The sequence below is a fragment of the Leptopilina boulardi genome, unplaced genomic scaffold (genome assembly GCF_019393585.1).
Source record: "Leptopilina boulardi isolate dan_hultmark-lab unplaced genomic scaffold, ZJU_Lbou_2.1 LbouV2_130, whole genome shotgun sequence".
Taxonomy (NCBI): Eukaryota; Metazoa; Arthropoda; class Insecta; order Hymenoptera; family Figitidae; genus Leptopilina; species Leptopilina boulardi.
The window spans coordinates 225,181-243,705 of record NW_026137675.1 but is presented as its reverse complement, the minus strand read 5'-3'; the positions used below and the strand labels follow the sequence as shown (position 1 = coordinate 243,705).

At 25.5% G+C, this 18,525-nt stretch overlaps 1 protein-coding gene across 5 annotated transcripts in view; it reads right to left on the bottom strand.

The window, feature by feature from the left end:
• Positions 1-15,538, bottom strand: part of LOC127291266 (septin-7) — a 37,534-nt gene extending 21,996 nt beyond the window's left edge. For 4 of the 5 annotated variants that reach the window (XM_051320305.1, XM_051320306.1, XM_051320307.1 and 1 more), the window contains exon 1: positions 10,074-10,469. In XM_051320305.1, the coding sequence (XP_051176262.1) occupies positions 10,074-10,454 (381 nt within the window). In that variant the 5' untranslated portion in view covers positions 10,455-10,469. Of the gene's footprint in view, positions 1-10,073; positions 10,606-15,097 lie in introns of those variants that run through there. The other variant, XM_051320302.1, reaches the window with a different exon arrangement.
• Between the last annotated feature and the right edge of the window lie 2,987 nt (positions 15,539-18,525).

Here is an 18,525-nt window from a genome sequence, read left to right as displayed (position 1 = left end):
GGAAACTAATTTTTTTACTGTAGGCCTCACATTGGGCCGCGGAATCTTGCATTGGGCTTTGTGTATACAATTTGAAAATTAGCTTCCAATTTCTAATCCTGTGATCTCAAAATCCCTCCAAGATGCGATTTTTTAAAATTTATTTATCTGTTGATAAATTTTGGACCCAATATCTTGGATTGGGCCCAATATTTTGGGCACTTATACCACATGTCTGAACGCAGAATTTCATGGGGATTACGAATTTGATACTGAAAGTTAGTGGTCTCATTTAAGAAAACCACTTTTTTCATTGTAGGGCCCAACATTGGGCTCTGGGCCCAATTTTTTGGTTTCAAAGATGTACATCTTTTTGTTTGGAATAACTTTTGTCTTGAACATTTTTTACAAAAATTCGTACTTTTCGAGATATTTGCAAGTTTCCATACTTTTGGAACACCCTGTATAAATACGTAATATACATTAAAAAAAACGTTTTATCACGTTTATCACATTTTGTTTCTTACTTAATGTTTATAATAAACACATACTATATATTTTTTTAATAAAATAAACTTTTTCGTAGATATTTGTATCTCTTTTCAATTAAACTAGAAGTTAACTTTTAAAAACTACATTTTTAATATCACATTCAATATTTTTAACATCTTAATACTTTGAGTTTTAAGATAAACATATATATATATTTTAAATTAAAGATACGTTCAGATACGTATTCAGTTAAAAATGAGGTTTGGTTATTTAATTGTTTAAGTTCTAAATCAATGTCTTCTGCACACTTGCGAGCATTTTCTAAGATCAAAGCTTTTTTTTCTTTCAACAATTTTTGAATTAAATAAAATACTTTTTAATAAAAAATTTCAAAATTCCCGGTCAAGGTAAAAATTCCCTGTCATTTCCCGGTTTTTCCAGGTCAAAACAAATTCCCTGTCATTTCCCGGTTTTCCCGGTTTCCCGGTCCACTGGCCACCCTGCATTTGCCTAGAGTTACGTCATTTTTCGGCGTGAAAATACACATTTGGTTAAAATTTTGTCATTTTACGTCGTGAAAATAGTTATTTGGCTAAAATCACGTCATTTTACGTCGTGAAAATAGACATTTGGGTAGAGTCACATCATTTAACGGCGTGAAAATAGACAATTGTCTAAAATCTCGTCATTTTACGTCGTGAAAATAGAGATTTGGCTAAAGTCACGTGTATTCACGGCGTGAAAATAGACAATCGGCTAAAATCTCGTCATTTTACGTCGTGAAAATAGAGATTTGGCTAAAGTCACGTGTATTCACGGCGTGAAAATAGACAATCGGCTAAAATCATGCCTTTTCTCGTCGTGAAAATATACATTTGTCTAAAATCACGTCATTTTACGGCGTGAAAATAGACGATTGTTCAAAACCTCTTCATTTTACGTCGTGAAAATAGAGATTTGGCTAAAGTCACGTGTATTCACGGCGTGAAAATAGACAATCGGCTAAAATCATGCCTTTTCTCGTCGTGAAAATATACATTTGTCTAAAATCACGTCATTTTACGGCGTGAAAATAGACGATTGTTCAAAACCTCTTCATTTTACGTCGTGAAAATAGAGATTTGGCTAAAGTCACGTGTATTAACGGCGTGAAAATAGACAATCGTCTAAAATCATGCTTTTTCTCGTCATGAAAATATACATTTGTCTAAAATCACGTCATTTTACGGCGTGAAAATAGACATTTGGCTAAAGTCACGTTTTCCACATAACCTCAAAATTCAAGGACATAGATCAAGGGACCGTTGGGTTTCACGCTATAACCGACAAACATGTAACTTAAAATTCCCCTAACCAAGAAATGAACATAACCTCAAAATGTAGATAAAATTTTAATAATTTTAATACTTGTAAGTCTTTTTAAAATTAATCATTATAGCGGAAAATAACAGGGACAAGGGGGCGTATCCTCCCTTTTGTAAATAATATATTTTTTTTCACATGCCAATAAGAAATCTATTGCCGGAAATATTGACTTTCAAAGGAATTGAAAGAAAAAATGTATATATATATATGTGAAAAATTTCTCATGAATTTTCTTTTTTTTTTTTTTTTATATTTGATTTCTCTTTTAAAATCGACGAAGAAGATGAAAGGAGGAATTTTCGTGAAAAAGTTGGCAATTCTCGATAAAAGGAGAAAATAAATATAAATGTAAAACGAGAGAAAAAGGGGAGAAAAAGTTTAAAACGAAATGTAGGTACACGGTACGTATATACAAACGATCTCACAATATTTACTCTTTGAAAGCCAACAACTTCTCGAATGACATTTGGATTACTCGAATTTCTAGATCATTGATGCTTTTCTTATTGTACTTACAGTATATATAACAAATATCGATAACAAGAATTGAGATTTTAATTTGTTATTAAAAATTTTTAAGATATGTTTAATTTAATTTAAACGAATTCTCATCGAATCACAGAAAATTATAAGGTATTAAAATAAGCTGTAACGCTTATTATTTTAATCCAATTTTGCTTATTTTAATACCAAAATGGATTAAAATAATAAGCGTTGCAGCTTATTTTAATGCCTTATTTTAATTTTCTGTGATTTTATGTGATTTGGCTAAATTAAAATTCGAGTAAGTTAAAATTCTTTTTAAAATAAAAAATCATGTAAAAAAGAAAAAATGACTATCAAATAAAAATTCTGAAAAAAAATGATTTATATAATGAATCTTTCGAAGCGGAAAAGCGGGAGATAAATGCGCTCATATAAGTCGCAGAGCCTCCTCTCATTAGAACGTTAATAATGAAACTAATTAAAGAGCGGCTAATGTCTATAATATGAAACGATTAACACTACAATGTGACGTGAAATCAGGACGCGTTAATTTTCAGAACTCATGTCTCAGCTAATTATTATTATAAATTTTTAAATTACATTTCAGAGCACTTTACCTTTGCTTTAACTGCGTTCATTTAATTATATACAATGCATTTGATTTAAATTTCAAATTAAGGGAGAAAATTAGAAAAATATGTCTCTCTCTCTTCTTTTGGCACACAATAGAAAAATGTCTTAGTTTTTTTTTTATTTTTATTTTCATTTCCTGGTTTTCCCATATGGGAAAAAGAAGAAAATCTTTTTTTTTTAAATTAATTAAATAAATATTTATATCTCTATCAAATAATTATTTATTTGTAATATAAGTAAATATTTATTTTTATTAAAAATTATTTATTTTCATTAAATAATTATTAATACGAATTTTTAAATGACCAAACTTTTATTTTGTCCGAATTTTTTAATTGATACTCTCTAAATCTGAATTAGTAAAAAAGTTTACTAATTTGAATTAGTGACTCACTTTTTGCTTCTGAATTAGTAAAATTTTACTAATTATTAGTAACTTTTACTAACAATTAGTAAAATTTAACTAATTCTAAAGCAAAAAGTGAGTCACTAATTTAAATTAGTGAAAATTTTTACTAATTCAGATTTAGAGAGTAGAATTTTTGCGACGCCAAATTTTCATTTGTCCGAAATTATAAATGGCCGAATTTATTCATTTCAAATAAACCATTTTTTGGTTTAAGTAAATATTTATTTGCATTAATATTAATGCGTAACAAAATAATTTGAATCAAATGAAATTTTTTTTCTTCACTATACAGAAATATTCGAATATAATTTTTTTCCCCTAATTACAAATTTTAATATATTCCTCAAGCATTTTTCACCGATATGATGAAAGCGAGTAATTTGAAATTATAAATAAATTTAAAAAAAAAAATTCGCAAAAAAGAAAAGTTGTTCCTTTAGAAGATTTTCAAAAGCAAAAGCAATATACATACTAAATTCGTGAAAGCCGAAGTTTATTTTTTAGAGCGAGAGAGAGAGAAAAAAAAAGAAACGGATGTACAAATTAAAAACGTAAACGAGACTCTGTGTTAGCGCCCAAGTGTATGGTATTAAAAAAAAAAAAATAATAATAATAGAAAAAAAAATAAAACACGAGGAAAAAAGGTAGAAAAGTGGAACGTCAGCCAGGTTTAATGAAAGGGTTGCTTTGTCACACATAGGCTTCTTTTCTCTACTCGGTAAAAATCATTCATTTTTCAATTGTATTTGAGCGACGAGGAATTTTTTTTTCTTCCACACAGAGAACAAAAAAAAAAAAAAAAAGAAAAAATAAAACAATCGCATTGAGTCGTCAAAACTGTGTCATTCTATATCGAATGAAACACTTTCGGAATTTTTTTTTTTTTTTTAAATTGAAATTTAATTTAGAAATAGAATCTGTTTTTTTTTTAAATTAAAAACAACAAAAAAATATGCTTTTTTAATAATTCCAAAAGATACATTTTTTCCATTGTATTGACTAATAAATACTGAGGAAAAAAAAAGATTTCTAAAATTTTACTTTTCAAAATTAATACTATAAATTATTTTTTTAATAAAAAAAAAAAAAATTAAGTCACTAGAAAATTGAATTTTTTCTTTCAATTTAAAAAGTATTTAATTTTTTTCGAATAGAAGAACAATGAGAAATTTAAATAAAGCTGATTTTCATTTTTACCCGCATGATCAGACTACGAGGAATTTGTAAATGAACTTTCACTTGTACTCTTAGCGCCACTAATTTCTATTTCTAAATCAGAAGCAATATTATACATACTAAATTATAATTATAATAATAATAATAATAATAAAAATAATAGTGATAAAAGTAAAATAATAATAATAATAATAATAATAATAATAATAATAATAATAATAATAATAATAATAATAGTCATGAGTTGGTGAAACAGAAAAAAAGCAATTGTAAGAATTAGATTCTGATATTAAGTTTTCCTATCGAGTTTCCTATCTATCATCTCCTGCTGAGTGGGTAAAACAATAAATTTTGCCGCGAAATTCAAATGGAATATTTGTAACTTTTTTGTTATTTAAATATTTTGTAACTTAAAATCACGACACTACTCAGTATTATAAAAATATTACTAAAATTGTTAAAATTAAGTATAGAGGATATTAATTTTTTTTTTAAAATAAACAATTCCTCCGAAATTAATTATAAAAAATGTCACCTGTTCCTCAGAGGACCTAGGAACCTGTATTTATTTGAAATAAATAAATTGAATAACATAAAAAGCAATCGTAAAAATAAGAATTTCATATATTAATTTTTTACTAGCGAGTTTCCTATCTATGATGAGTCGATAAAACAGAGTAAATTTTGGCGCGAAATTCAAATACACCATTTTTTTTTAAACCTATATACAAAAAGAGAAAAAATAGGAAAATAGAAATAGAAAAAAAAGTAGAAACAGAATAAAAGATAGAAAATTTATAAAAAGGAAACAAAATAAGAACCAAATAAAAAGAACTATAAATACGATTAAAGAACAAAATCCCCGGCTATAATCTAATCTATTTGCACTTGAAATGAAATTCAAACAATTCTGTATTCAGAGCGAAGACACCTTGCAACTGATGAGGCAAGAATGAGCAAAAACAGCCAAGACAGCAATAAATGAAACTCCTGGCTCAGACTTTTCGCATAAAGAAACCGTCGAAGGAATGTCAATGTGTCTATATATGACACAATGAAAGAATCTAGTAATATGGAATTTTTAAAATTTTTTCCCTAAACGAAAAAATAGTACAACTTTTATCCTAAAAATCGGTATAAAAATTAACTGGCAAAGTAAAGAAGGAATTAATGCTAACTAATGTTTGCTATCGGATCTTTTAAAATTAGTAACCACTGCTAAATTTTTTTCTATGGCATCGAAAAAGTTTGCTGTGATATACAATATATTAATTTTTAAAAATTTACCGTTACAGCGAACTTTTTCGAACCCACAGCAAAATTTGTTATATTAGCTAACGTAATGTGATGTGACAGCAAATAGTTCGCAACTTTTTTGACCCCCACAGCAAATTTGTTCGCTGCCACAGCAAAATTTTTTCTATACGTGAAATTTTATCCTATAGTTGAGCGATCTCTGGTGAATTGGCATTGGTTAAAATTACCCGCAACCAAATTTATCCATTGTTTTTTCTGTGATTTTAAAATGCGGTTTCTCATCTTCTCGATGGAAGCTTATTTTATTTCAAATGGAATGTATATTTATATTTTTTCTGCGGCTCGTGAAAAATGTTCGCCGCGGCAATACATGCGGATGAGGGTGTGAGGAACCCTTCGCAGCCCCCAATTGGCGCGTGCATGGCAACCCAGGGCCCCTTAAAACTGAATATAATCGCCTTCGAGGGTGCGGTCTCTGGCCATGTGCTCTCCTATATAGTATATAACTTATACTCCTTCAGTGATTCTCAATCTTCTTTCTATATATGTATATATATGCCTTTCAAAGTTCCAATCAATGAGTCATATTACCCCTACCCCCTCTGTCCCCCTGTCCCCCCTCTACACCCACGAAAATATACAAAAGCCTTGTGTATATGTTTCGATCCGGTTCGCGAGCGCAAAAGATAAAAATTCTAAAAAGAATATTATATACACCTGCTTTGAAAATATGTTCTCGTTTTTTTTTTTTTTTGCAGCAAATTTTTTTTGACTCCAGAGACTTCTGTATTGAAAATATCTTTTTTTTTATAGTTTTGCCGTTTTTTACTTTTATTTCGTAGTTTCTAAAAATTTTAAATAGAAATTTAAATTTCGCGCCTAATTTGGAGTATCTACTTTACCGACAGTATATAGATTGGAAACTCGAGGAATATTTAACTAATATATAGTATTAACGTCATGTATATGTGAAAATTTCGCAGAATGGAAATTCTATTAATTGAAAATTCGTTTAAATAAAAAGTTTTGTGACAAATTTTTTTTTTAAAGAATTTCAAAAAAGAATGCCAATAATAATTATTTAGAGGCGGGTACTAATTTGTCAGAAAAAAAAAATAATAATTTTCATTCATTATTTTAAGTGATTTTACATTTAAATATTTCCATTTTTTGACCAAAAATCTTCATTTATTCGAATTTTTATTTGTCCACAACTGCAAATGGCCGAACAAACATTGCAAAAAGATTTTGCCGCGAATTTTAAAATTAATCAATTTAAAATTTTTTTCATTTCTGATTTGGGTTAATTTTTTTTTAATTTGCGGTAAAATATTTCTATCGCTTATTTTTTCGGCCATTTGCAGTTTCGGACAAATAGAAATTCGGACAAATTGAAAATATAAATAAACATTCTAATCATTTAAAATTCGGTTAAATTAGATTTTATTTATACATAAAATTGAAATAAAATTTTTTTTAAAAGTATTTTGCATTGAAATTGAAAACATTTTTTCAGTTTGACTGCGTCGAGAATAGAAATTCCTCTATATATATATAATATAATATAATTGTTTCCTTTCGCAGGAAGTGGATTTCGGCATAGGAATGTGCATGTGAAATTGGTTTTTTATCGCGAAAAGAGAGAATGCATATAACGAACACAAAAAATAAAATCGTTAAAAACAATTCGCATATACCCTACTTCTTTGATATATATAGGAGTTAGTATGCGAAAAATAATATTTTTCCCTACTCTCTCTTTCTCTCTCATTTGGGTTTTTCTATATATGTAAGTGGTTGAGGTACGCGTGCACACGCACATTGTCAAATTTTCTCCTTGAAATTTTTCTAGAGCTTTCCATATAGCGAAACGACCCTTTTTAAAATACATTGTTGAAGGGTGGAAAAAGCTCCTCTACGCTCATTAACGTTTTGCAATATATTGCTAAGGGACATGAAGGCAAAAAGGGTTCTCAAAGCTTCCTTTTTTAGAATCATTATTATTATACAAATTATTGCATAATCTCAAGTAATAATATTAATATAATAATAATAATAATAATAATAATAATAATATATTTTTAATATATATTTTTTTAATTTTGTATTAAACCAAGTCCACTTCTGGGCCGAAAGACTGAAGCTTAATTAATAAATAATAATAATAATAATAATAATCAACAATTCATAAAAATGAATTGATACGCGGAAAAAAATATTAACTTGGAACAACAATAAGTTTTACTGACACAGCGATATGTTTCACTAAAACAGCGAAAGTTTTTGCTATTCTAGAGAAACATCATATTCCTGTTTTAGATAAAAAAAAATTTTCCGTATATTTTCTTGGTATCTTTAAAATAATTTAATTTTTTTTTAATACCCGTTAAATTTTTATGTAAAAATAAAAAAATAATAAAACAATAAGTATTTTTTTCATTAAAAAAAAAAAATCCTTTTCTTAGAATATATTTCTTTTTTTTCTTTGAAACCTCCCTGCGCGATCAAATGGAAGTTAGGAGTAATTAAAATGAAACCTTAAATTGAAAAGAAAGGCTTTCATTATTAAAAGTAACATGTAACAATTAAAGTAAGAGCCAACAATGTAATTAAATGACTGCAAACGAAAATAAACCATCCAACAATTAAGATTAAAACCGAAGCAAGGAAAATAATATATTAAAATGGAAATGATATAATAAGTATAATTATTATTCATTGTTATTATTATTAATAATATTAATATTAAAAAAATATTTATTATTATTATTATTATTATTAATATTATTATTATTATTATTATTATTATTATTATTATTATTATTATAGTGTCGCAAAAAAATTCTATTTATTAAAAATTTGGAAAAATTAAAATTCAGTGAATTGGAATATTGTCTGTTAATTTATAAATAATTCGCGAATCACATTAAAATTCGGTTAAATTAACATTCGACTTAAATTAAAATTCGGCAAATTTAAAACTCGGCTAAATTAAAATTCGGCTAATTTAAAATTCGCCTAAATTAAAAATCGGCTAATTTAAAATTCGCCTAAATTAAAAATCAGCTATATTAAAATTTGGCTAAATTAAAAATCGGATAAATTAAAATTCGCCTAAATTAAAATTCGCCTAAATTAAAAATTGGCTACATTAAAATTCGCCTAAATTAAAAATTGGCTATATTAAAATTTGACTAAATTAAAAATCGGATAAATTAAAATTCGGCTAATTTAAAATTCGCCTAATTTAAAACTCGGCTAAATTAAAATTCGCCTAAATTAAAAATCGGCTACATTAAAATTCGCCTAAATTAAAATTCGCCTAAATTAAAAATCGGCTATACTAAAATTTGACTAATTTAAAACTCGGCTAAATTAAAATTCGGCTAATTTAAAATTCGCCTACATTAAAAATCGGCTATACTAAAATTTGACTAAATTAAAAATCGGATAAATTAAAATTCGGCTAATTTAAAATTCGCCGAAATTAAAAATCGGCTAAATTAAAATTCGCCTAAATTAAAAATCGGCTACATTAAAATTCGCCTAAATTAAAATTCGCCTAAATTAAAAATCGGCTAAATTAAAATTCGCCTAAATTAAAAATCGGCTACATTAAAATTCGCCTAAATTAAAAATCGGCTATACTAAAATTTGACTAATTTAAAACTCGGCTAAATTAAAATTCGGCTAATTTAAAATTCGCCTACATTAAAAATCGGCTATACTAAAATTTGACTAAATTAAAAATCGGATAAATTAAAATTCGGCTAATTTAAAATTCGCCTAAATTAAAATTCGGCTAATTTAAAATTCGCCTAATTTAAAAATTGGCTATATTAAAATTTGGCTAAATTAAAAATCGGCTAAATAAAATTCGGCTGATTTAAAATTCGATTAAATTATAAAAATTCTTTTAAATAAAAAAAGTCTTGCAATGAAAATGGCTGTAAAATAAAAATTCTGTCAAAAATTCGGCAGACTAAAAATTTCATTAAGTAAAAATTCATATAGACAGAAAATCTTTCAAAATTTTAATTCGAATAATGAAAATTCTCAAAGAAATAATTATTTCTAATAAAATACTTTAAAATAAAAATTCTAATTAATTATTACTATTATTATTATTATTATGGAAAATTTATGCGCCCCAATAAAAATTCTAACAAATTAATATTAGTCATAATTCGTGAGTATTTTTTGGTGGATAAAAGCTTAAATAATTTTTTTTTTTAATTTTTTTTGTTTTTGGGCAATATTTCCCGAGATCTCTTACCGGATTAACATCGCCATTTGGTTTTTCTCCATCGAGCACCCTCTGTCTAAGTGCAAGCCGGTCCAAACTCGCCAATCTGTAGCTTCCACCAACATCTCTTTCTCTCGTTAATCGATCAGTTGCACTTGTTCCATTTGATCCGGCATTAAAACTTGATGTATATTTTGGTAATGTAGGCGGTGGTGCTTGTCGCATTTTATCACGATTTATCATTGAATTACTGCTATATAAAAATGATGAATTATTTGTTGATGTTCGTCCTGATGATGATATTGTTGGTATTGTCGTTGAATTTGTTGATAAACTACTCGACAATGATGATTTTAATCCATTACTCTGCGGTGCGGCAACACCATTTTGATTTTGATTTTCCGCGGACATTTTTGTTATTTATTTCACTGTTTTTTTTTTTTTTTTTTGGTTTTTTTAACTGAATTCCTTTTTTAATATTGTCACTTGAAAACTCGCGTCACTTGATTTAGCGAATTTGTTTCTTTTCGGCTTCAATTCTTCCAACTGGATCGATGGTGCTCTGTTGTAATATATTTTAATTGATTTTAATTTTATTTATATGAAAATTTTAATTTTTTTTTTTTTTTTTATTAATAAATATTAAATGGGATATTTTATAAAAATTAAGGGGTTTTAACTAAAAAAAAAAGAAAATAGAATTAATTTTTCAGACCCATAAAGAAAATATGTAAAAATTAATTTTTAAATTCAATACTAAAAGTAACTAATTTGTTGTATTTTAATTGTAAATTGGAATAATTTTTAGTTAATAATTAATCATTATTATTAGATAAAATAAATATCAAAAATTGTTAATATTTGAATAGAAAATTTAAATTTCGCGCGCAATTTCGTTTACGACTTTACCGACAGTACATAGATTGGAAACTCGAGGGCGAATCGATCTATACACCATAAAGGTTACGAATACGACAATTCTGCTAAAATAATAATTAATTAAAAATTATTTATTGCATTTCAAATAAATAAAATTATAAAAAAATTGAAAAAAAGCAAATTTTACAAAAAGAAACGTAAATTTCAAATTTTTTTTCTCTTTTGTAAGTTTTACTCATTTTTTAACGACGCAAGAAGCAAAAAATCTAATTTTTTTTTTTAATTCGCGAGATAACTTTTGAAGATTCTCTCTTTTCTCAATGCGTTTATATACATTTGTAAAATGTGACTATTCATTCAAGTTCTGTTTCCCGGAATGCGATATCAATGGCTTTCTTGTGTGACTGACGTTGTGAATCAAAATTTATTACACTTGTGTCTATACACGCGCATAATAACGAGAAAAATATCGTTCCAGTTGTTGCAAAAATAAAAAAAAAAAAATTAAGATAAAAATAATAATAATAAAAAAAAAAAAAAAAAAAAAAATGAAAGAAAACCGCGTACTATAAAATGTAAATGATCATAAGAGAAAATTACCAGTCTTGTAAACCATATAACTCGGTCGAAAAAGATAAAAAAAAATGAAAAATTCTTCGAATTGCTTTTTAATTAATATAATTTTCAATTTTGCCAAAGTATACCTAACAATTAATTTTATATTTTTCTTAAACTTCTTTTGCTCTACAAATATTGCAAATATCATGAAAAATAATGCAGAAACATTAAATTTTTTCTATTAAAAAATTTATAAATAAATAAATTATATTTATAATAATTTAAAATAAATAAATAAATTATATTTATAATAATTTAAAATAAATAAATAAATTATATTTATAATAATTTATAATTATTTAATAAATAATAAATATTTATCATGAAAAAGAAATCTTCACCTGGAACAGCGATATATTTCACTAAAACAGCTAAAGTTTTCGCTATTCTAGAGAAACATATCGCTGTTCCAGATAAATATTTTTTTTCCTCGCATAATATTTATAATTAATTATTAATTATTATTATAAATATATTTTAATTTATTTATAATTTGTAAATATTTAGAAATTATTAATAAATAATAAATATTTATAAATATAAATAAAATAATCGAAAAAAATTTGTTAAAAAAGAAAAATTTAAATTACAAAAATAAAAAAATCAGAAAGAATTTAACGAATCTTTAAATTGTATTTCTTTCCAAAAAAGAAAATACACAAACGTATATATTTCTGAGAAAATCAAAAAAAGATATTTCGAGTTAAAAATGCGTTTAAAAAATGATTTTCTAAGATTCTCAGTTGATTTTTTTTTCTTTTTAAATATTATCAGAGAGCAAAATCTGACGTTAAACCGGATTAGTCGCCTTCTCGAACTCAGGTAACATATATCTATATAGTTCGCGTTATACACCTTAGACCTTGAAAAAAAATAAAAAAAAAAAAACCCTAACCTTCTCTAGTCTGGGTCAAAAGAAAAAGGAACACACGAAACTTCTTGTGATTTTTGCTATAGTATTGCAATAACCAATCTTCAAATAATAAAGGCCTCTTATATACAATTAGAAAGATAGATATATAATATATAATTAAAAACCTTGCTATTTAAAAAAAAAAAAATTATGATAAAAAAAAATAAAGAGATTTGAAGAAGCAATAAAATTCCACTTAGAAATGATTTAAAATAATAATAATAATAATAATAATAATAAAAAATAATTTTCCAAAAAGTTGACAACTTATATTAATATAATTATATTTTTTATATAATTTATTTATTTATATAAATTTATGAAATATATAAATATTTTAAAAATTAATTATAATATTTATATAAAAAATATAATAAATATTTCATAGAATAATAATCGAGTAATAATAATAAAAATAGTAGTAATAATAATAATAAAAATAGTAATAATTATAATAATAATAATAATAATAATAACGTTAACAATAATATTCGCAAAAAATTAAAAGCCTACATAATTTACCAATTAATTAATATTAATAAATAATTAAAATTAAACAACAATAAACAATTTTAATTATCGTAGTAACAAATTATTATTATTATTTTTTTTTATTATTATTATATTATTATTTTATATTACTATTTTATTATTATATGATTATTAAAATAAAAAAAAATGTAAATGAAAAATAATACAATCAAAATTTCACAGATAATAAATAATAAATGATAAAATATTAAAAGATATAAATCTGGATAGAAGAATTCTTTTTAAAAAATCAAAAAAAACAAAGCGAGTGTGTGTGAGAGAGAAATATGGATTACGCGTGAAGAGCAAACACGTAGAGAGAGAAAGGGAATATCGCGATAACCCCAGGGAGACAAGAGGAGAAACAATGACTCATATTCTTGAGTGAGGCTTAAAACAACTTTTTGAATTGACGGAAAAGTGAGTTTCATTTGTGCGAAAAGGACCCCCTCGAAAATTCACTATACCGAATGCCCCCGGGGACTTCCGTTCTTTGCATTTGCCACGTGCTTCAATTTTCCACCCCAACGACATTTTTCCCCAAAGAGACACGAGCAAAAAAAAAAAAAAAAAAACAGAAAAAAAATATATTTAAAATACTAAACGTAAATTATTATTCGAATATTTACAAAAAAAACAAAAAAAAAATTTCCGCAAAAATCCTTTTTAATTATTTAAAAAAAATTTTTTTTTTTTATTTCGAAAATTAAATTAATTATTTATTTAGGTCGAATTATTATTTACTTAAAAATAAATGGACAAAATTATTATTTTTTAATAATAAACTAACCAAATTATTATTTATTTAATATAATAAATGGACCAAAATTATTATTTATTTTTTTAATAATAAAATTATTATTTATTTTTTATTAATAAATGGGCCAAATTATTATTAAGTAATTAACTAAAAAAAAAAAATGAATGAAATGCACTTTTTTTTTTTTTTTTGACGAACATTGCTCAATTATTTAGAAATTGGCAATTCAGTTTTACATTTAATGTTTATTTGTTTAAATGAAAAAATTAACAATCGGTTATTAAATGATTACTTAATTTTATATATATCAAATTCTGATGAATGGGGCATAAATTTTAAAATTATTTTTTCAATATAATTTAATTTTTAAAAACAATCACAATATATAATTTGCGGATATTCTATAATCGAGAATTTATGTTATTTATTTATTTACTTTTCCCTCCTTCTCTCTTTCTCTCTCTCTTTTCGTGTCTTCAATGATAATGAACCAATTAAAGTGTTACGTACAAAGAGAGAGACAGAGAGAAAAAAAAATAATGCGAGCTCACAGTTAAAAATAGTTATTTTCTTGAGATAGTCTTAAAAAAAAAATTTTGTTCTATTTTCTTTTTTTTAATGACAACAAACATCTTGGTTTTAATGAAAAGTAGCAAAATAAAAAAAAATACTAAATAAATACAAACATAATTTTTAAGATAAAAAATAAATAAAAATTTAATGTAATTTTGAAAAAGATTACAAAATAAAAAAAAGAAATACTTTTCATTAAAGACAGTTTTAAATAAATTAATTATTTAGTCAGAAAGAATTAAAGTCAAAAACCAATTTTTGATATTTTCTTATAAAGTGGCTGAAAATATTTAATTTAAAAAAAATAATAATAATAAATAATAAAATAAGTAAATAAAATAAATCAAATAAATAAAATAAACAAAATAAATATAACAGAAAGAAAATAAAACAAAAAGTCTAATAAAATAACGAAAAAATTAAAATATATATTTAAAAAAAAAATAATTTTGAAAGAAAAAAAAACAAATTAATTCCACAATTAAACAAAATTTTCAAATAAAAAAACCCCGCGAAATATGAAAAAAGTATATATAATATAAACGATCGAACAGCATCAAAGAGATAATATTTCCTATTACGAAATATTTTTTCACAAACCCCCCCCCCTCCCCCACTTTAAAATATACATATATATATTCACCCCTTTGACCCAAACACATAGAGGGAACCTCCACCCACAAGAGAGCCCATCAAAGATCGATAAAATGAAAAAAAAAATCATAGTTCATTCAACTCGACTCCAAAAAAAAAAAAAAAATTTCCCAATATTTTTCTTACCACTCAAAAAAAAAAATCACAATTTTATCTCTCTCTTTTTTTGCACTTATTTTCTTTTTTTTTTGCCAAAAGAGAAGAAGAAGAAGAAGGTGCGACTCGCGTCATCATCGAACCGGCCAAAAGAGCCGGCCTTTGGATTTAACACTCGGCTTTTCTCCCATCGTTCACTTAATTTAAACACACAAAAAACGCACTTTATTTGCTAAAATATGTTAAAAAAAAAATTTAAGGGATAAATTTTAACTAAAAAAAATTGTTTGCCGGGTTTATTTTAATTATTATTTTTTTTTTGGGTGAAATAATTTAAGAGAATTTTTTTTTTTTTTGGCAGTGATGAAAAATTGGGGTGGGGGTAAAAAAAGGGGTTAAATTTGAAAAAGGGAGTAAAATTTTTTAACGATGCGCCTCTCTTGTACGCCACTCGACATGAAACGCGATTATCGCAAAGAGAGAGAACAGACACAGAACACACACTGATCGCTGGCGGCGGCGAGGAGTGACGACCACGCCTGACGCAGCTGCCCGTGGTAGTGGGGATTCCCCACCACACCCCCACTCAATGGCAAAATACCCCCACACACACATACACACTGTAAACAAGCAAACCACCCAACAACGTGACAATATTCAATTTTGCCCTCACATTAATTATTTTGCAAAAAAAAAAGAAAATTTTTTTTGTCATTCATATTAAAAAATTTTGTCACGCATTTTTTTTTTCATTACATTGTTTAAACGATTTTGCCACGGAAAATTTATTTACAAATTTTGTTTGTTTGCTATTATTACGATTTTGCCCGGAAAATTATTTTACACTTTTCTTTGTTTGATTGAAATACGGTTTTGGCCCAGTATTCTATATTTTGCACAATTTTTTTATTATACATTTATACCATTTTGCCCGGAAATTTATTTAGCAGTTTTTTGTATTTGATTGTAACACGATTTTGCCGAGAAAATTTCATTGAAGAATTTTTACTTGATTTGAAAACGATTTTGCCCGGAAAATTATTTTACACTTTTCTTTGTTTGATTGAAACACAATTTTGGCCCAGTATTCTATATTTTGCAAAAAAAATTTTATTATACATTTATACCATTTTGCCCGGAAATTTATTTAGCAGTTTTTTGTATTTGATTGTAACATGATTTTGCCGAGAAAATTTCATTCAAGAATTTTTACATGATTTGAAAACGATTTTGCCCGGAAAATTTCTTTGCAGCTTTTTATATTTGATTATAATATGATTTTGCTGGGAAAATTTCTTTGAATAATTTTCATTTGATTATATAATACGATTTTGTCCGGAAAATTTCTTTAGAGAAAATTTTCTTAACAGTTACACGATTTTGCCTGTAATTTTAGTTTGCAGCTTTTTGTATTTGATTGAAGTACAATATTGCCGGGAAAATTAAATTGAAAAATTTTTTATTTGATATTTATATTTTTTTGGAAATTTTCTTTCAAGAATTTTTATTTGATACACGATTTTACCCGGAAATTTAATTTGCTATTCTTTGTATATTTGATTATAACACGATTTTGCCCGGAAAAATTACTTCACATAAATTTTATTTTGATAATTACACGATTTGGTCGGTAATTTTATTTTTCAGTTTTTTGTGTTTGATTGAAACACGATTATGCCAGGAAAATTTCTTTGAAGAAATTTTTATTTAATATATTTACACGATTTTGCCCGGAAAATTTTTTTTAGAGAAATTTTTCTTATCAGTTACACGATTTTGCCCGTAAATTTATTTTGCTGTTTTTTGTATTTGATTGTAATACGATTTTGTCCGGAAAATTTCTTTGAAGAATTTTTATTTGATATTAACACAATTTTGCCAGGAAAATTTCGTTGAAGAAATTTCATTTAATATTTACACGATTTTGTCCGGAAAACTTTTCAGAACATTTTTTTTAACAGTTATACGATTTTGCCCGTATTTTTATTTTGAATCTTTTTATATTTGATTGAAACACAATTTTGCCAAGAAAATTTCTTTGAAAAAAAAATTTCATTTAATATTTACACGATTTTGCCCGTATTTTTATTTTGCAGCTTTTTGTATTTGATTGAAATATGATATTGCCCGGAAAATTTTCTTTAGAGGAATTTTATTTCCTTACACTATGTTTGCCTGGAATTTTGAGCTATATGAAAATTCGACGAAATTGAAATTCGGCTAATTGAAAATTCAGCTAAATAGAATTTCTGCTTAATGAAAATATTCAGCTAAATAAAAATATTGCTATATGAAAATTTAGCAAAATAGAAATTTTCTTAATAAAAATCCTGCTAAATAAAAATATTGCTATATCAAAATTTGGCAAAATAGAAATTCGGCTTAATGAACATTTTCAGCTACATATAAATTCTATTGAATAGAAATTTGGGTTAATGAAATTATTGCTATGTGAAAATTTGGCAAAAATAGAAATTAGGCTTAATGATAATTCGGTTAAATGAAAATATTGCAATTGGCATAATTTGGCAAAACAGAATTTCGGCTAAATGAAAATATGGCTAAATAAAAATATTGCTCTATGAAAATTTGGGCAAAATAAAAATTCGACTTAATAAAAAATTTCAGCAATATGAAAATTCGGCAAAATAGAAATTCGGCTTAATAAAAATTTTTAGCAATATGAAAATTCGACTTAATAAAAAATTTCAGCAATATGAAAATTCGGCTTAATAAAAATTTTCATCTATATGAAAATTTGTTAATATAAAAATTCGGCTTAATGAAAATGATGATACCAGGCACTTGTTATTTCTGGTGACGTCCCTGTGTTTATCCCTCTCTTGCCCCTTAAAAACCCCCATCGACACATAACATGGGAACTCTCTTACGAATACAACTTTAAAACGAAGTGACCTGCAGACGAAAAAGGATCTTGCGTGATTCCGTCACCCTCATATGTACTTCCATTATTTTTATTATTTTTTTTTTTTTGTTTTTCTTTTTTTCCCTACTGCACTACATTTCTAGTTGCACATCAAAGCCAAAACAAGAGTGAAAAAAAAATTTTTTTTTTATGAAAGAGTGAGAGAGAAAGATAAAGACATTAAATATATGTATTTAGAGAGAGAGAGAGAGAGAGAGAGAGAGAGAGAGAGAGAGAGAGAGAGAGAGAGAGAGAGAACAATGACATCCTCATAAAATGGAATTCAGTTCAAGCTAATCAGGAGATAAATTGCAGAAAGATACACAACAGTTAAACTGAGAGTTCGTCAAGTTCGTATTAAATGTGAAATTGAATTTTATTGCGGATTTTTCATTGAAAGGATAATTTTTTTTTTTATTTTGTCAGAAATATAATTTTTGAGAAAAATTTGTTTCAAAATTTTGAGAATAATTAAAATTATAATAATATAAAAATAAATTAAATAAAATAAAATAAATGAATTAAAAATAAA